This window comes from Balaenoptera ricei, chromosome 17 (genome assembly GCF_028023285.1).
Source record: "Balaenoptera ricei isolate mBalRic1 chromosome 17, mBalRic1.hap2, whole genome shotgun sequence".
Classification (NCBI taxonomy): Eukaryota; Metazoa; Chordata; class Mammalia; order Artiodactyla; family Balaenopteridae; genus Balaenoptera; species Balaenoptera ricei.
Window position 1 is genome coordinate 38185994 of NC_082655.1, and position 20659 is coordinate 38206652.

Here is a 20659-nt window from a genome sequence, read left to right on the forward strand (position 1 = left end):
TTATAAAGGCCTCTGGAGAAAGGGCTTCCTTAGACACCCAGTGGCTGTTGCAGTGCTCATGACTCACACAGGAAATCATTCCTTCTATTTAACTAAAATCCTTGGGCTTCACTTGGTCTGTTTCCTTTTATTTTGCCCTCAGTGGAGATGGAAAACAGCTGGTCACTATTTTCTGTGCAAGACCCCTTCATATATACTTGGATACTTATTAAATTGTATCCTCAGACTTTTCCTGGCTGAACAATTTCATTCCCTTTAACCTTTGTGCAGGTATTACTTTCTAAGCTTTTAATCTTTTTTTATGAATAGCCTCTGGATCTTCTCCATGTTGTCTGTATCCTCCTTTGTTTCAAAGTACAGTCTGATGAAGTTAAGAAAAAGCTGATGTCAGTAGCTTCTGTATTAACATCCTGGTTTTTATATGTACTCATTATACTCTTGGCAACAAATTAAAGGACAGATTTCCAAGATCATTAATCAGGTGGAACACCCACATCTTAAATTGTTTTAGAAGAACAAATTAGGTAATATTCATAAATCCTTTGATGTTGAAATATACTATACTAAAGTTATGATTAATTATTTCATTTTTGCATTTGGCTGTCTTTGTTACAATCATGCTAAGAAATTAAAAATTAAATTATATTTTGTTAAAGTATTATAAAAATTCCTTTATATATTTAAATTTTCATGACAACTTTTCACCTGTTTAGAAGACATGTGTAAGTTAGAAAAGTTAGTGAATAATTGTGAGTAGACTGGCATATTTTGTAAAAGGTATTAAATACTGTACAATTCAGTTTTCTTGTATATGTTTTAGGGAATGTTTGAAGGAGAGGAAAGAATTTTTTTCTTTAAGATTTCACATGCACAAAAGGATTTTGAGTGGCGGTTATTTTATTCTTTATTGCTAATGGGTTTTTAGTTCCACAGCCAGTAGTTGAAGGAATTAGGACCAAAAGTGAGGGACAAGGTAATTTTGAACATCAAATTTATTATTAAAATTAAAAATATTTTTATAAGCTAGGGTCAGAATTCAACTACAACTGGAGAAATTGATGTCAATTTTATGTGATTATTTTCTGTGTATTTAAAAAAAAGTATTCGCCATAGCAACCACAATCACATATGACAGTGGTTACTATCTTGAGATTTCCTGCTCTCCTGTCGAAGGGCCTACTATTTCTTTTTTGAAAAATAAATTGTAAGTCAGAAGCATCATCGTCTTTGTCCCTTCTGTGAACATGCATCTCCCTGGAGACTCAGCTGCACACTGTGGACATGTGTTTCATATCGTGTGGTTAAATATGACTGGCCAATTACAGCTGCTCCCTCCCATTAACTTTTAAAACATACCTAACCTATTTTCCTCCTTAGAAGTTTTTAAAAATTGTTTTTAAAATTTTCTTTGTATATAAAAAAGATATACTCAAAATATTGATAGTAAGTTTTAAACTAAACAATGGAAAATATTTAGAAGTATAAGCACATACATTTGAATAAAAAATTGTGTATAAGCATATCTTGGTTAATAATATCCTGTTATAAAGTCATCCAAACAGAAAAATCTAATGGAACAGACTACCTTCTTTTATTTCAGTTGATTTTTAGACTTTTGTTAACTCTCTGTGAGAATGTTTATTTCTAGATATAGGAATGGGTTATTTTCCAAAATTTTGAGTGTGGAATCCAACAGGCATTTCACCATAGGTGAGATCAGCCTGTAAAAGACCCTTAAAACTAATATATCTGAAATGTACTGATAATTAAACCACTATGTAGTAGTGGATTTCAAGTTTCAAATTGGGCTGTTCTGTAGTAAAATTGAAGGTTGCTGCTCCTATATCTTTTTACGTCCTCCACTTGGGAATAGAAACGTAATAGTTAGGGACTGAATTTGGATATAGGTACCAGAAAAACCAGATAACGATTGTTTAAATAGAATAGGATTAATGTCTTTTCTCATTTAACAAGAAATCCAGAAGCAGAGTGTGCTGCATTGGTAGAGTGATTTCATTATGTCATTAGAGATTCTTTCTGTGACACCATCTTTAGGGTAGTACTCTCATCCTCCTGTTTGCAGAATAACTGTCAGATCTTCTGCCATTAAGTCTGCATTCCAGGCAGGAGAAAGAAAGGAGCAGGCAGAAACACAGAGGTGATGCCTGTATCAAGAAAACAGAGCTTTCCTAGGAACCTTCTTCTTAATGTATCATCGGTCAAAAATTGTGTTATATGGCCACTCCTCCCCACAAGAGAGACCCCTTGTCGTCTTCAGGAAGGGAGAGCTTCTAGAAATTAGGTTACAACTTTTTCACCTTGAGCCACTAGGGCATTAGTGGTGGCTCCTATAACTTGGGATAGAAGCTTCTGATTAGGATAGGGTTAGAAGTAGGCACAGGACTATTGCAAATGGAAGAGGAGATTCCTGGAATGAAATTTCCCAGTGGTTTTCTTGTTTTCTTTAGTCAGCCCCAAGTATTGGTCTTCCTCTTTCCTTTTTATTGCCGCTACTCATTTCTGATTGGACTTCTACTTCTCCGACTGCAGGAATTTTTACAAAATTACCTTATAGCTCATCCCGAGCCAATAATGTTACCTAGTTTTCATAATACTTACTGTAGTTTAAAGCTGCATTAGTACTATTACAAATACATTCTAAATTGGCCAGATTACTATTAGCAATGTTATGTCTGATTTTAGAGGATCATGTAGAGACTGGAATGTCTCCACAGGCAAGTGAACTAGATGATGATGAGTCTCAAAAACATGTCATATGAAGGGAACTGGGTGGGGATGTTTCACCTTAAAACGATAACCAAGACAGGAGTCATTATCTGTCTTCAGATATTTGAGGGACAGGTATATGGAAGAGAAATTTATTTGGAACATGAGTGTAAATTACAGAAAGACATATTTCAAGTTCACATTAAAAAAAAAAAACACTTTTTGTAACTTAGAGTTGCCCAGCAGGCTTCCTTGTGGGGAAGTGTACGTCCTATCACAGGAAATTTTTAAGAAGGTAGGTAACTTACTGTCTGGAGAACTGTATAGGGAAGTGTCTTTGTGGTGGTCACTTAGGATCTTTTTTTGGAACTCTAGGACTTAAGGAATCCAGTTTGAAAATCACTGGGAAAATCTAGTTGTTCTAAATGTTTGTTTTCTACTTTAATCATTCAGTGTAGAAAATGAGGAGCCATTTAAAGATTCTAAACAGAAGAAAGACATGGTTTGATTTGCATTTAGAAGGTCACTATGTTGTCAGTGTGAGTAAAATCAAAACTGAGATGAGGGAAGGAGACCAGTTTGGAGGGTGTTACAATGGCCTAGGTAGGAAATGATTAGAAGTTAAACTAAGACAGTAACAGTGGTGGATAGAGCAGTAGCATTAAAAAAGACCTAATGATCAGTTTGGTTTGATGAGAAACGAGTCTGGGTTAATTCCCAACTTGATCACTTTGGGGATTAAGTAAAGAATCTTGACTTTAGCAGACAAGGAGCATGTGGAGAAGCAGCAGGTTTTAAGGGAAAGATCTTGAATTTAGCTTTAGAACTGGTAAATTTGAGGTAACTCTAATTCACCTCAGGTTCAATAGTTAGCAATGGGAAAGTCAGATATAGAACCTAGGGGCAAGGTCTGGGCTGGAGAAATAGAATTAGGGATCACAGATAAAAACATGACAGGGTGAAGTCATGGGAGTCCAGGAGGAGGTAGAATGAGCTAGAAAGACTATGAGGAAGTAGTCAAAGAGACACAGGAGAAAACTGGTTAAGTTCTTATAACTTCTTACAGCTGATAGTGGTGCACAATGACAATAGCAGTGTAGGCTTAAATGTTAAAATAAAAAACCAAAACGCCGAGGTTTAAAATGTTTACTTTTAACATGTGACAAATTTCAAATATATTTGAAATGATTTTTAATAAAATTATGATTAAGATTCTACCAAAATTCTGAAATTTTTCTACAGTCTAAGAATATTATATATCTCTGCCTAATCATTAGGTGAATTTTTATTTGACCGGGATATTTTTGTTTTTTCATTGTTATTTTATTTTACTTTGTTCTTCATTAAATTGACTATGTTGGTCTTGAATCTGACCAGTGAAAACTTATTATGTTGATTAATAAAAAAATCATACTTCAGTAAAAATCATAGTTCTTTAAGTAAATGTAAAAACTTACACCCTCCTTATGTTCTTTGTTTACCTAAGGAAATGCAACTTCACCACAAGTACAAAGACCATCTTTCATGGATTACTTTGATAAACAGGACTTCAAGAATAAGAGTCATGAAAACTGTAATCAGAATATGCATGAACCCTTCCCTATGTCCAAAAATGTTTTTCCTGATAACTGGAAAGTTCCTCAAGATGGAGACTTTGACTTTGTAAGTACATTTTAATTCTTCCGTATATGTTTTTTCCTACTCTATTTTGTCATCACATTGAGAAACATAGGTTGTGTGTGTGTGTGTGTGTGTGTGTGTGTATGATTAAAATTATAGACTGTGTATTAATATTCAATATATTGCTATATATGGGTAGGGGAATGGTGAAATTGTAGTTTGCTTGTAGAAATGTAGTTGCAGAGAAATGTAAATAATTGCTTATGGTTAAATAAATTATAGCCCAAATTTAGAGAAATATTTAGGACTCTTTAAAACGACAACTGTGTTAAAAGATGTTTTTAATAATGCAAATATGAGATATTTCTGACAGTAAATTCAGTTTCCTAAACAAATGATGCAAAGGTATTTATGACATTGACTTTGAGAAATTTGCCTCAACTATGAAAGTTAAGTCAAATAGTGTTAACTCCACTTGGTTTGTCAGAAATAATAGTCCTATGTCTAGTTAGGAATATAAACTTCAGTATAAAACTGTGCCTTTTTTTTTTAATCAACTTTTTTAATTTAATTTTATTATTTGGCTGCATTGGGTCTTAGTTGTGGCATGCAGGGTCTTTCGTTGCGGCACGCAGGCTCTTTGTTGTGGCGTGCGGGCTTCTCTCTAGTTGTGGCACGTGGACTCCAGAGCTCACGGGCTCAGTAGTTGAAGCATGTGGTCTCTCTAGTTGTGGTACATGGGCTCCAGAGCACGTGGGCTCAGTAGTTGCTGTGCGCGGGCTTAGTTGCCCGGTGGCGTGTGGGATCTTAGTTCCCTGACCAGGGATTGAACCCTCGCCCCCTGCGTTGGAAGGCGGATTCTTAACCACTGGACCATCAGAGAAGTCCCTAAAACTGTGCCTTCTTGCCTTTTATTACATTTTCTCCTTATTTCTTCTGTCCTGCTCCTTATTATTTATTTCTTTTAAAGAATGCATATAATACAGATAAATAATTCTAAAACAACTCTTTCCACAACTTGAGAGAGTAAATTTTTAAAATGAGTTCTTTAATCTAGAAATTTTTGAGGTAAATTTTTGCTTTAGCATGTATTATAAATAGCATTTACTTTTGCATATTGTTCTGTAAGATTTTCATGTAAAATAACTACAGCTGTATTTGTTAATAAGTATATTTATGTTATAAGTAAATAAAATTTTAGATATATCTATATCTTCAAAAATTTTAAGTACTATCAAGCAGTTTTGCCTACTCACCATGCCTCTAAATGCTTTGGGATTATAAATATTTCTAATGTTAAATACTTTTCTCCTGAATATTGTGATTATTTAAGTTTTTTAATAATCAGATAATAAAGTTTCAAAATCTGTCCTCAATAAATTTAGTACTAAGTGCTAGCAAATATTAGCAGTGACACAGGTTAGTCTGAAAACATTAATCGTAATATCTCCTTACTGTTTTTTCAGTTTTGAGGTTATAAATTAGAAAAATAAAATCTGTATTTCTATAGTTCTAGTAAGATTTCATTTTATGCTACCTCCTTTTAAAAAATATGTAAATTATTTAGAATGCTGACTTTAAGCTTAAAATCATTCGTAAACATGATGAATCTTTGATGAATCAAAGAACTCTGTCTTAACTCAGTTGGAATAAATCTTAACAGCCTCTGGAAAACAGTTTGAAATGAGCTACAAAGTAATGAATAAATTATCATAGTTAATAAATAGCAAATAAAATGATTTATTTCTGTTTCAGTTAGTCTTTGCTACCACCCCCGAAATTTAGAACTTAAAATAACTATTTCATTTGCTTACAGTTTTGTGGGTAAGCAGTTTGACTAGGTTCAGCTGAGTGGTTCTTCTGCTGCTAGTCTCACCTGGAGTCTCTCAAGTGGCTGTAATCATCTAGCAGCTTGAATGGGGCTGAATAATGTCTCTAAAATCACTCATGTGTCTGGCAGTTGTGCTGACAGTTGGCTAGGCCATATGACCCTGTCAGGCAAGCCTGGAGGTTTTATGTTGTGGTAGCAGCCTTCCAAGAAGGTGATAGAAGAAATTGTAAGGCCTCTTGAGTCCTAACTTTAGAATCCATTTACAATACCATCAAAAAGAATGAGTACTTAGGAATAATCTTAACCAAGGAGGTGAAAGACTTGTACATTGAAAACTACACAACACTGCTGAAAGTAAATATAGAAGACAGCAATACATGGAATGACATCTCATGTTCATGGATTGGAAGACAATATGGTTAAGATGTCAATATTGTCCAAAGCAACCTACAGATTCAGTGTAATTTCTATTAAAATCCCAATGACATTTTTTGTAGAAATAGAAAAATCCATCTAGAATTCATTTGGAATTTCAAGGGACTTGAATAGTCAAAACAACCTTGAAAAAGAGAAACAAAGTTGGAGGTCTCATACTTCCTGATTTCAAAACTGCTACAAAGCTACAGTAATCAAAACAGACAGACATATAGACAGATGGAGTAGAATAGAAAGCCCAGAAATAAACCATCACATATATAGTCAGAGATTTTCAGCAAGGGTACTAAGACCATTCAATGAGGAAAGGATAGTCTTGTCAACAAATGATGCTGGGAAAACTGGATAGCCACATGCACGAAGTTGGGCCTTTACCTTACACCATATACAAAAATACAAAAGTTAACTCAAAATGAATCAAGGATCTAAATAAACATACAAACTGTAACTATAAGACTCGTCGAAAAAACATAGGGGAAAAGCTGCGTGACATTGGATTTGGCAGTGATTTCTTAGATATGACACCAAAAGCACAGGCAACAAAAGAAAAAATAGATAAATTGGACTATATAAAAATTAAAATTTTTGTGCATCAAAGTACCCTGTCAGCAAAGAAAAGTCAACCCACAGAATGGAAGAAAACATGTAAATCATATATCTGATAAGGGGTTAATATCTAGGATATATAAAGAACTCAACAACAAAAGACTAAGCAACCCAATTTAAAAATGGTCAAAGTACTCCAATAAATATTTCTCCAAAGAAGATATATAAATGACCAATAAACAAATGAAAAGATGTTTAATATCACTAATCATTAGGGAAACACAGATCAAAACCATGAGATACTATTTCACACCCATTATATACACACACACATACACACACACACAAAATAACAAGTGTTGGTGAGGATGTGGAGAAATTGGAACCCTTCCTTGGGCGCTGCAGGTGGAAATGTAAAATGGTACCTCTATGGAAAACAGTATGGCATTCCTCAAAAAAATTGAACATAGATTACCATGTGATCCAGCAGTTCCATTTCTGGGTATATACCCAAAAGAAATGAGTGACAGCAGAGGCTTGAACAGATATTTGTACATCCGTGTTCATAGCAACGTTATTCACAATTGCCAAAAGGCGGAAGCAACCCAGGTGTCCACTGATGGGTGAATAAACAAAATGTGATATACGCATACAGTGAAATATTTTTCAGCCTAAAAAGGAAGGAAATTTTGACACAAGCCGTAATATGGTGAGCCTTGAAGACAATAAGCTAAGTAAAATAGCCAGTCACAAAAGAAGGAATACTGTGTGATTCCACTTATATGCGGTACCTAGAGTAGTCAAATACATAGAAACAGAAAACAGAATGGTAGTTACCAAGTGCTGGAGGAGGGGGAAATAGGGAGTTATTGTTTTTTGAGTACAGAACTTCAGTTTTAGAAGATGAAAAAAGTCCCGGGGATGGATTGTGGATGTACTTAATGCCACTGAACTCTACACTTAAAAATGGTTAAAATGGTGGATTTTAAGTTATGTATAAAAAAAAAGTAAGAGAGGAAAAAAAAGGATTCACATAGTGTCACTTCTGCCATATTCTTAGTCAAAATATATCACAAGGCCAATCCAGATTCAAAGGATATGGAAATAGATTTCACCTCATGATGAAAAGACTAGCAAAGTCATATTGCAGAGGGTCCTGTGGAATGAATGGAATTATTGTGGTCATCTTTGCAAATAATCTACTAGAAGTTGTCCGTATTAAAATTCAACAGAATTTAAAATAGTGAATTTAGGAAATTGGAGGTCATTAGTGATTTTGATTAGGGCCATTCCAGTACCCTACTTTTAGAATATTCATACACAGACAACTTTTGACATGCAACCTTCTACTGTCCCTTTTAAGCTCATTCTAGTTTTGTGAATGAGAGCATCAGTTTTTCTAGTGGCCAGCTCTTATCAGTAAACTTCTGGTAATAATTTCAGCCCATTGTAGATTCTGTAGTCCTTCTATCTGGAAATTCCAAAATTTGTTAGAAAACCTTAAACTAGTTTAACAAATGTTCTGTTTTCTGCTTTGGATTGTGCTAGGCACTATGGGTTAAAAAATATATGTGTGTATATATATATATATATATATATATATATATACACACATATGTATGCACATTTATTAAGTTGAGAAAATATGTTAGTAAAGTGTTAAATTGTAATCCAGAGCAATAATTCAGATATCATGCAGTTTTGTATAAGAGGAGGACTCAGTAAAGGTTGGAGCAGTTTATGAAATTATATAGTAGAGGAGGACTTTGTCTAAACATTGGAAGATGGATAGTAGAAGGGAAGGTAGGCAGTACAGAGAATGATGTGCGTAATAAAAAGCTTAGAGGTAGGAAAGGACAAGATATATTGGGTGACAATGGAGTGGAGACCTTCAAGTTCATTTGAAATAATATGGGAGATAAAATGGAAAGCTAGGTTTGGGTCAGATGGTGGAAGCCTTGAATGTAAGACTGCAAAGTCTGAAATTTTATCTCCTAGATGGTGGAAAGCCACTGAAGGTTTTTAGGTTGGAAAATGACATGATGAAAAGTGTCTTAAGTATATTAATCTTGATGGTAGCATGCAGGATTGATTGACAGAAAAAGACTAGAGGTAGGGGAAAATCGGGTATGTGAAACAGACTTGAAACAATAGGGTAATAAAATGGAAAAGAACCAAACAACACAAACAGGGATAGATGTAGGAGACACTAGAAAGGTTGTTAATCAACAGAAATAGCTGACTTATTGGATTAAAGAGTACTATATTGGTTAAGATGAGCTAAATAATAGAAGGTGAAATTTAAGAGAAAAAAAAAGAAGAAGGAAAATGTCCTCACAACTGGAAAGAGGCTCCAAGAGATCATAGGACCGGATTTAATTTTTGCAGACTTATTTCTTTTCTGACTTATACAGAACATGTAACCTTAAAAAGGGAAAGTAGAGGGGGAGGAATGACTAGAGCAGGAGTTCTTTCTTTCCCAACATTTACTACACCTGTCAACTGCTCAGCCCTCTCATCACCTTGAGGAAAGTGAAAAATGTTTGCAATAGCTACTGAGGGAATGCAAATGGAATAAATAAGAGATGAATAAAGGAAGGATTGCCAGGAGATGAACAAAGAATTTGCTAAGAGTAGTAGTGAGTGTGTTTAAAAACAAAAAGAAAAGAAAGAAAAAGGAAAAGAAAAGTGTGTAAGAGAGGCTAGAAGAGAGTAGGAAAAGAGGAAGCAGAGGTAAGACAAAGTGTAAAGGGTTTGATGGAATACTTTGCTTACAAAGTAAGGAAATGGACTAAAAGCAAAGAGATTTCCACTTAAGACACCAGCTGGTATTGATAAGGGAAATCTGGTCTTACTCATTCCATCATACATTAGATATAGAATGTTAAAAATGTGACTCATCAAAGTGTAAAGCGTGCTAAGGTTTATGTGTTTATCTCCTCTCTTTATGATGTATCTCAAGGATACCTTCCAAAACAACTAGATTTTATGTGATTCCTATGTCTATTCAATAGAAATTGCTTAAAACTACCCAAAGTCATTTTGACCATGTTTCTAGGACATAGAAGGCTTCTCTTTCTGCTGTGAGAAAAAGAGGTTTCAAAAAAGAAAAATGAAAGTGAATACTTCGTTGTCTTTTGCAGTATTCAGAGCAGATTCCTAAAGGACAAAACTTATTCAGAGAGACACCTGCTAGGCAGATGTGCGGAGTAGGAAGCATTCTTTATCTTAAAGCCTGTATGCAACTTAATTGGTGTATTTTCTTTAGCATATGTCTTTTAGATTTTCTGTGAATTGGTTGTTTCCTGTTATGTTCTTGGATGTAAGGAGATGATAAGAGAAATAATTTGTGATTTCACCAACTTGGGGGTAGCATAAAGATAGGATAAAATATATTTAGGCTAACTGAACCAATTATTTTAACTCTACTAAAAAAGTTCTGTTTAGGGTGTGGCTGTGAAAATTTCTAAAACAAATGTAAAAGGCAAATCTGTTTATTATAGCACTAGTCTAATGTTTCAGTTTTTGTTAGAATTATTTCCAAACAGCCTTAGCATCCAGATTGTTTAGTGTTAAATGGAGAGCATGTAGATCATGTTTTGCAGAAATTACACTATCATTCATACATAAGTAGATATATTTTGGGTAATGTAAAGATTTTGGAATAAGAACAAAAACTTTTAAAAGCCATCTGTTAACCCACCATATTGGTTCCAAATTTTAAAAAAAGAAATTGGATTGACAATAATTGCTAGTATAAGAGGAATTAGGTAAATCAGTTATTTTTTTGTCTTTGACTCAAACTGAATTGTAAGGTAATGTTTTTGGATTTCTATGATTCTTAAATATTCAGTTTGTGTTGTTCCTTTGAGCTAAGGGACACAAAAATCCTCCAGGGCAGCACTTGGAGAAACAGTCTCAATAATTGTGGCAGAAGGGAAAAAAAGTCCTCTCCTTCAAGTACACATGTGCCTTGAACTTTCCTGAGTTTTTTTTACAACTCTGCCTCTGACTCTGGATTGGAAAGTCAGTATGGTGATAGGGAAAAACCCACAACACCCAAAAAACCTCACTGTTGCAAAATGCAGAAAGCCGTGAACCTGGAGAAGGTACCAAACCTGCTGCTGGAGCCTTAGGGGCATTTTAGGAATCTTTCTTAGGATCTTTTCACCCTGCTAGAGCAGCCAGCAGCTGTGGAGCGTACTAGTGGTGGAGTACAGGAGCCCACGCAAAGGCTTGTAGTGAAGCCAAGCCTTTGGAAAGCCCTCAGGAACGCAGGCCCTGTAGGAAGCCTGGAGGTAAAAACTTAAGCCAAGAGCCTCTGCCAGTTTTCACCAGTGTAGCAGTGTGCTACCACCTGCTTTCTCTACTTAAATGCTGAGAGAGCTTTTGCTCTTTAAAGAGAGGCTGGCTCCAGGTTTCTTTTGTGGCGCACTCCTTAGTCAAAGAACTTCTTGTTCTCTTCAGGCCCTCGTTGTATGGACTGAGGAAGCCACTTCAGCTGAGTGAAGTACTTAAGCATATTGTCATCGATTAGTTTTGCGTTAATTAAATGATTATTGTCAAGTACTTCCAGATGTTTGGAAGAGTATTAACAAAGTATGAAAAGATAACTGTAGATATTTCAGGTTTATTTCTTCTAGGGTAAAGAAGAAATAAACACAAAATCTCAAATGCTTTAGTGGATAGCCCTGGATAAGAGTTTATGATTACAGGTGTACATGTGGCATGAACTTGAGCGTATGTGGCACATTGTGCTTTCACTACTCTTTCCTTATAGAGCCAACAGGAAATTAAAATTAATGAGAACCCTGCACTTTGAAATACTTGCAGAATTCTGGACTAGTGCAGTCCTTCGCCAGCTCACGAAATCTGTGCTGGCAGTTGTATCCAACAGATGGTGTGGCATGTGCACAGTTGTAGCATGTGATTGTCTAGGTCCATGTAGAATTTTTATAAGATTTTGACCATCAATCTCCTTAGGCGTTTAAGACCGTCATAACCTTTGTTTTGAAAGGAGAGTGGCCTTCTTCAAAGATAAGTGTTTATATACGAGTAGGAAAAAAATGTTAATAGTCACCGGTCAACTACACTGAATTTGATTCTATAGTAGTTAAAGGCAACAAAAACTTTAGTGTCTCTAAACTACCACACTGTTTTTTTCTCAGTATAATTTAATCCATTTGGCTGCCTAAGGTAGAGTGAGCATTTTGCTTTCTTATTCCTAAATATGCTGTTAAAGGCTTCAAAAATTTCAGGAAATTTTATTTGGTGGTTGTGTTTAGGCAAGATCTTCTGAAACATTAAGCTAATTTTGCTTATTTAGTAATTAATGCCTTAAGTTAAAACTCCCTATATCATCATTTCCTTTGCAAATTAAAGTGAGCAGGCCTGTACTTACTGGATTAATTAAGATAGAAAGCACAGGTGCAGTGTGTGGGTTCTGGTCACTGTGTTGGAATTTATTAAGATGTTTAAAACACATGGCAAAGAGAAAAATGGCCTTCCAAAAAGAGTTCTAAAAAGCATAAACTTTCCTCATAGTAATTTATTCTTTTAAAAATGTCGTTTATCTAGAAGATTGTGTTGAGAAATTGGCTACTTTACATTTTAAAACAAAGATGTTAATACTCCAAGCATATGTTATGGCTAATGTTGATGTCTGAGGAAGTTATTTTGACTATGTGCACTTTTTGTTCATAGCCTCATTTTGAATGTTTAGTCAGTAAGCAGTGGAGACTGTTGGGTGATTATGTGAAAAGAGATGTTAAGAACCAATAGTGGAATTTAGGATTATAGAGTGGACAATATAACTTATTGCCTTTTAATTTAAGACTGATGCCCCACAGTATTTACCTCTTAAATAAACCATTAGATTTCAAATAAGTTGTGAGGATTGATTGAACTAGTTATCAGTTTGTATTGACAATAGAAGAGTTCTTTTTCACTTTAACTGTCATAAATGAAATTTCTTTAAGTCTGAAAGTGTGTTTGTATTTCATACTTAATTCAGGTTTTCAGAATATATACATAGTAGTTTAGTGTTAGAGCCCTTTCCATAACTGATCCCATCATACTTCCTGATACAAATCTTTCACAGTTACAAGTACATAGTTCTTTTGGGGTCTGTTAGATTTGTTGTCCTGATTAAACTAATACACCTTTCTCTCTTGTCCTGATATTAGCTTGGAACCTTTTTCCATTCTACCTCTCATTTATTAAAAGTAGAAAACTTCCATTAGGTTGGATCATTTGGATTAGAAGACATTCCAGTAAATAACAGCTTTTAAAAATCAAAACCTTAGCTGTCTTGATTCAAAACCAAACTAGTTTTGTTTTATAATTTTGTCCATCAAGAGCAGAAGCGTCTTCCCAGAAATATAGACAGATCTTACAGAGATAAGAGAAAGAGATTATCAAACTAACGTACAGTAGCAGATAAAAGAATTTTGGTACAGAGATATCTTAATTATTGATTTACTTTTAAGAAACATTTACATGGCTTTTAACAAAGGAACTTTTTTTTCTTTGTGATTTAAGTAATGGTGCATGTTAAATTTGATATGCAGTATACTGATGTAATTAAAGCTGTTATTTATTAAGGTGCCTTATAAAAGTCTCAGCAACCTGAGTTAGAGTATCAAGTCGTAATTCCGCAAGCCTTCAATTTAGTTTTTAGCTCTCTCTTAATATGAGAATGGTAATTAAGCTATATAATAGTCAAGGCTACAAATATCTAAATATGCAAAAAGCTAATAACCAGCCATTACTAACTAGTCAAATGAAATGAGTGGTCAGTTGTGGATTATCGTTGCTATGGAAGAAAGTTCTAAAGCAGATAGTCATTTTCATGATTATAATCTTTCTTTTTAAATTTATTTAACTTATTTTATTTTTTTGGCTGCGTTGGGTCTTCGTTGCTGCGCGGGAGCTTTCTCTAGTTGCGGTGAGTGGGGGCTACTCTTCGTTGTGGTGCGTGGGCTCTAGGTGCACAGGCTTCAGTAGCTGTGGCTCGCGGGCTCTAGAGCGCAAGCTCAGCAGTTGTGGCGCACGGGCCCAGCTGCTCCACGGCATGTGGGATCTTCCCAGGCCAGGGCTCAAACCCGTGTCCCCTGCATTGGCAGGCGGATTCTTAACCACTGAGCCACCAGGGAAGCCCATGATTATAATCTTTGATGAAAAGAAATGTACTGTCTTTAACGCATTAGAACTTTAATGATGGTACAAAACTCCTGAAAATTGCCTTTGATTTTAAACATTTAATCATTCTTACCCTGACTGTGAACATTGAAAGACTTTCCCTTAGCATATCTTATAAGGCATAATAGAAAAAAGATACAATTAAGTTCCCCTTTGATTTGCAGAAATCAGTGAATTACAACTAATATCTGCAAATTCTACTCTTCCATTTTTCCTTTATTACAGAATTATAGGTATAGTCTTCCAGAAAAATTTTCTTTAAATAACTGAAATTAATAAATTATCCAACCCTGACCAGTGTAGTAGTCATCATTTAACAGCAGCTCTTTAGATATGCTAAAAATTCACCTTTTTGTTGTCATTTTTAAAGCATTTTCCATAACTTAGTCAACCTTTGAGCTTCCTTCTGTTTTTTTACATCAGTTGCCCTCACCTGTAAGAATTTCTTCCTTGTCTATAATCATTTATACTTTTTTTTTCTCTTGACTCCACACTGAAACTCTGAGGCTTCCATTCATTTGGGTTCTATTCCACGTTTTGCTGTGACTCATGATAGGATGCTGCATTAAGTTTAAAATCTCAGCATCTGAGATGGTTTTTCTAACTAACCAGTTCTTTAAGTTCAAAGTGGTAAGTGCAGTTTTGTCTACATGTGTAATTTTACTGCTCAGCATTTTCCCTGTCCTTTGTGATTAAGACAAAGATAGTGGAATTAGAGAAGAGAGATTAGATTTAAGAAATATCCTAGATTTAAGAATCATCTGGATATGATAACCAGTTGTATATAGGGGAGCTGAATGAAGAAAAAAAAGTTTTCTGATTTAGAGAATTAGATCGATGATGTTGCCATTGTTTGAGATACAGAACAGAAAAGGAGGACAGAAGGGGTTTCGGAGGTTGGGTGCGGAGGTTGAGCTAATTTTGTTGTGGATGTATTAAGTTTTTAATATCTGGAGGACATATAAGTACATTAGGTAGTTGAAAATACAGGATGAAGCTATGGATTTGGGAATATTTGGCTTAGAGTACGTGAGATCTTCCAGAGAGAGCCTTGAAGTAAGGAGAGAAAGTTACCAAAAGTGGGTTTCTAGGGAATCCCAAATATAAGATGGGCAGAGAGTGAGCAGTGAGCAGAGGAGACCGGCTTTATCTGACTTGCTTTGTACTCTTTAGGAGGTATTTTCTGATGAACACAAGTTCATCAGATGTGGATATAAGTTGAGTCAAGCTTAAGCAGGCAGATAACAGCTGTCCCTTGAGAATTTACCATGGCTGAAATTTTACTTGTTTAATTGGGGAGTATGTCACCCTAAACTTGAACTTAAAGAAAGTTTCAGCTACCAAGTTTTTTGTTGTCAGCTCTTTGAGGATTCATCCTGGTACCATGATTCCTGCTGCTACAGGTTAAAATGTAAGCACTTTTTAAACAGTTACAACTCATCGGGTATAAACCTAAAATGGCTTTTTCTCCAAACCTACTTTGAACAATGGATACATTCTCTAATCTCCCTTTTCTGCTCCTTAACTATGCCTTTGGACAGATGCTACAAGTTTCTGGTCACTTTTGGTTAGTAAAAGTCTGACTAGTTTAAAATTTCAAGCTCAAATATGATTTAAATCTCACCTGATCGTTCCCACTCTATGTCTCAGGGCAGGCTACCTAAGTCAGGGGTCCCCAGCTGGTACCGGTCCATGGCCTGTTAGGAACTGGGCCACACAGCAGGAGGTGAGCAGCAGGTGAGCAAGTGAAGCTTCATCTGTATTTACAGCCGCTCCCCATCGGTCGCATTACCACCTCCTGTCAGATCAGTGGCGACATTAGATTCTCATAGGAGCGTGAACCCTACTGTGAACTGCGCCTGCGAGGGATATAGGTTGCGCGTTCCTTATGAGAATCTGATGCCTGATGATCTGAGGTGGAGCTGAGGTGGTGATGCTAGCGCTGGGGAGCGGCTGCAAATACAGATTATCATTAGCAGAGAGGTCTGACCGCACAGAGACCATAATAAATCAATTGCTTGCAGACTCATGCCAAAACCCTATCACTGAGTGGCAAGTGAAAACAAGCTCAGGGTTCCCATTGATTCTGCATTATGGTGAGTTGTATAATTATTTCATTATATATTACAATGTAATAATAATAGAAATAAAGTACACAGTAAATGTAATGTGCTTGAATCATCCTGAAACCATCCCCCCGCCCCCGCCCCAGTCCATGGAAAAATTGTCTTCCACGAAACCGGTCCCTGGTGCCAAAAAGGTTAAGGACCGCTGACGTTAGTGGTTTAAGACAGTTGACATGCTTTCTCCTCTCCTGGGTCTAGCTCTTGGAGAGATTGGCAGTGAGAGGGAGGGGGTGAGGAGCAGGCTAGAGGAAGGACAGAAGAGGCAGAGCTCATCGTCTGAACCTGGTCATCTGAAGATGGTGGGTCCTATTCTGGCTTAATCTGGTTCTAACTGCTGTAGAATGTCTCTGCTAATGTCACAACTTTCATGTGGACAGTATGTGTGGTTTTCTTGGGGTGATAGTTTTACCTTGCCTCCCTTTATCACTGAACTCTTTTTCAGAAATGGGCAACTGTTCCTCCAGTTCAAGCCCCTTTTCTAGTAATAGGGAATCACTGATTTCCATGGCTCCATATGAGGGAACATTTTTAACTGTGAAAATAAACAGAAGTCATGCAAAGGAGCTTAGGAAAATTCAGGCCAAACACCATCATCTCCATTTATGGTTATTATTCTGAAAGGTTAAAAAAAAATCACATGCATTTAAACAGCTAAAGGCTATTTTAAAATATACTTATGGAATTTTTCATCCCAGTTTCTGTTTCATAACTAAAACATTAAAAACAGTATCATCTATATCAGTTTAGATGTTGGTAACAATTTAATGCATAACAATTTAATGCATAAGTTAAGTGAATATCTCTTTCTAGTCACCTTTATTTTGTAATTTAGGGAAAACCTGTTTTATATTAATATTTAAAATAAGTATCAGATAAAACCAGCTTCTAACAGCAGAGCAAGTACTTTGAAAACAATTGGACTTTTCTATTCTAGCTTCTATGTTCTGTGTTCAGATTGATAATACATTTCCAGGGGAAAGTGGATTGTATTTATACATCCATATATTTCCCTGAATCATTTTTAGGAAGCTATTATTTTAATTCATTATGAATTCTGAAAAGAAACAGTAACAATATAAGAGAAGGCATTCAAGAAACATACCAGTTCATACTCTTACTGAATTTCATATTGATGTACTTAACCATATATTTGGCCTCGTGTATTTACGGTAGCATCAATCAGCATTCCTTTAAGGGAAAATATTTTAAAATACTTAAGCATGATTGTGTACATATTTATGTTCTTTTTATTTTTAGAATAAAGCAAAATTTCATTTAATTTTTTGCATCTCTAATAAATAAAAATAATCACAGGTGTATAAAATATGCAATAGCTACTTTGTATTTTTAAAATTAACTATCTTATATTTTAAAAGTTGTGAGATATATAAATATTAAATTATTAGATATTGCATTTGAAGTGATTCAAACGCAACACATATGAATAAGCAGTTGTCTCAGTAGACTTTATTCATTTATTTGTGTTTTAATTAGTATTTAATTACTATTAATTACTATTTCTAGTCCTCTACTTTCAAGACCCCTACTTTGAAATTTTATAGGGCTCAATATTAAGGTATTTTATTAAATGGTAACCTAGAATAATTTCAGAAGAAAGGTTTAAAAAAGAAAAGCACTAGGCTTTAAAATGAATTCTGTGATTATTGGTGGCCAGGTTATACACAAAGATTTAAAAACTCAGAGAAGAAACTGGCAAAATGAAAGAATTCTCCATAGTCATCATTCTAATACGTAATTTCTATAATGAAGAAAAGATTACTGGGGACACAAGGTACCATTTTCTTATGCTGCTATTAAGTATTATTTAGTAGTCAAATTCAACTTAATGCCTAATCCAGAGGCACACCACACATACAGAAGTCCTATTTTTGTGTGTGTCAGAAGACAGCTATGTGTGCTATTTTTTTTCTTTCCAACTTCTTAATCAGTTTTGCAAATAATTAGAAAAACTTTACGAGGCCAAAGGGCCCCGTGTTCCCTACCCGCACCCACAGACTTTCCTTCTTTTTTTAGCTACTGTAACGTCAGGATTTTTTAAAAACTGTTAATAAATTCTAACTAGTTGTAAGACTTATTCATACATGCTCTCAATGATATTTTGAACTGCTAATCATTTATACAAAATATTTAAATCCAGTTTTTCACAGCCAGAATTCATATTTGAACAAATAAGAAAACAGCAGTATGAGAGTAAATATATCAAATTTATAATTCATCTTGTAAGTAATTCTTGAAGAAAGCTGCTGGCAGTTGGGGATGGATGAAATGCTGTTTGCTCCAATTTTGCAAGTATCTGATTTGACTGGGTGGCAAACCAGCTGACTGTATTAGACCCTAAAGCATAACAGCTACGTAATAGATAAAACAGGATGCCCTTTATTCTGAGGAAGAGGGGACGAGCAGACCACAACACAGGGATGTTGAACAAGTGCATCCCTTGACTGAGTTAGTTTCTAAAGGAAGGTGAAAAGGCCCACAGAGGGTACACAAAATACTTTTGCTGAATAAATGAAATGTTAAAAACTAAAAAGGAGGTTTAATTGTTAGTATGTTACTCTAGACAAAATTTTTAAATTAGACATTAAATATTAATTTATATTTAAGCCATGTGATCTCAAGTTAAGTCTCAAAAATATGAAGAATAACTTGTTCTAACCTCAATGTTAACCTTATTCATATTTTCCTATGTTCTGGAAATACTATTGATAACCTATTAATAATCTGCCTGATAGTCATCAAAGTGAACACAGGGTACATAGCTTATATAAAACAGCCTAAGTATTTTAGTGCTGTGAATCTAATCTAGATTTTTAAATGAATATACATTTTACTCACACACACATACACACACATCTTCATTTGAAATTATTATGAGCATGAATTACATGTGTTATTTATACAGGATTTAAAAGTAAAATAAAATTTACATTGATTTGCCAACCTTAAGACTGCTTAGGAAAATGTTAGAGAACAACCTAAGAAATTGCCATTTAACCTGTCTAAACATATTTTGTCCAAGTGAAGAGAAGAAAAGGTATTTTGTTCCTATAATTATTGAATATTTTACTTTCTGGAAGTTCCTTTTCATCATATGCTGAATCTCTAACAGGTTAGATCGTTAAGCAAACTTCTTAGACGAAAAAAAAGGCAGATGATTAGGAAAAGACTTGATTGGACAAATATGGGATGAGTTTTGGAAAGCTTTTTAATTTTTTAGATCAATTTCCCTGAGCTTTTGTTTACTTATTTTCTAAGGCATGTAAGAATACATCATTAGTTTTTTTTTTAAATATCTTTATTGTAGTATAATTGCTTTACAATGTTGTGTTAGTTTCTGCTGTACAACAAAGTGAATCAGCTATATGTATACATATATCCCCACATCCCCTCTCTCCCACCCTCCCTATCCCACCCCTCTAGATCATCACAAAGCATCGAGCTGATCTCCCTGTGCTATGCAGCTGCTTCCCACTAGCCATCCATTTTACATTTGGTAGTGTATATATGTCAATACTACTCTCTCACTTTGTCCCAGGTTCCCCTTCCCACCCTGTGTCCTCAAGTCTGTTCTCTACGTCTGCGTCTTTATTCCTGCCCTGTCACTAGGTTTATCAGTACCGTTTTTCTAGACTCCATATATGTGCGTTAGCATCTGGTATTTGTTTTACTCTTTCTGACTTACTTCACTCTGTATGACAGACTCTAGGTCCATCCACCTCACTACAAATAACTCAATTTCGTTTCTTTTTATGGCTGAGTAATATTCCATTGTATATATGTGCCGCATCTTCTTTATCCATTCATCGTTGATGGACATTTAGGTCACTTCCATGTCCTGCCTATTATTGTAAATAGTGCTGCAGTGAACATTGCAATACACGTCTCTTTTTGAATTATGATTTTCTCAGGGTATATGCCCAGTAGTGGGATTGCTGGGTCATATGGTAGTTCTGTTTTTAGTTTTTTAAGGAACCTCCATACTGTTCTCCATCGTGGCTCTATCAATTTACATTCCCACCAACAGTGCAGGAGGGTTCCCTTTTCTCCACACCCTCTCCAGCGTTTATTGTTTGTAGATTTTTTGATGATGGCCATTCTCACCGGTGTGAGGTGATACCTCATTGTAGTTTTGATTTGCATTTCTCTAATGATT

At 35.2% G+C, this 20659-nt stretch overlaps 2 protein-coding genes across 2 annotated transcripts in view; both read left to right on the plus strand.

The window, feature by feature from the left end:
* The window catches only part of STK3 (serine/threonine kinase 3), a 315279-nt gene that overhangs the window by 234384 nt on the left and 60236 nt on the right, over nucleotides 1–20659 (plus strand). The window contains exon 10 of the mRNA XM_059901561.1: nucleotides 4214–4389. Coding sequence (XP_059757544.1) covers nucleotides 4214–4389 — 176 coding nt within the window. The remainder of the gene's footprint in view (nucleotides 1–4213; nucleotides 4390–20659) is intronic.
* The window catches only part of RPL30 (ribosomal protein L30), a 451366-nt gene that overhangs the window by 13265 nt on the left and 417442 nt on the right, over nucleotides 1–20659 (plus strand). The window lies entirely within an intron of this gene.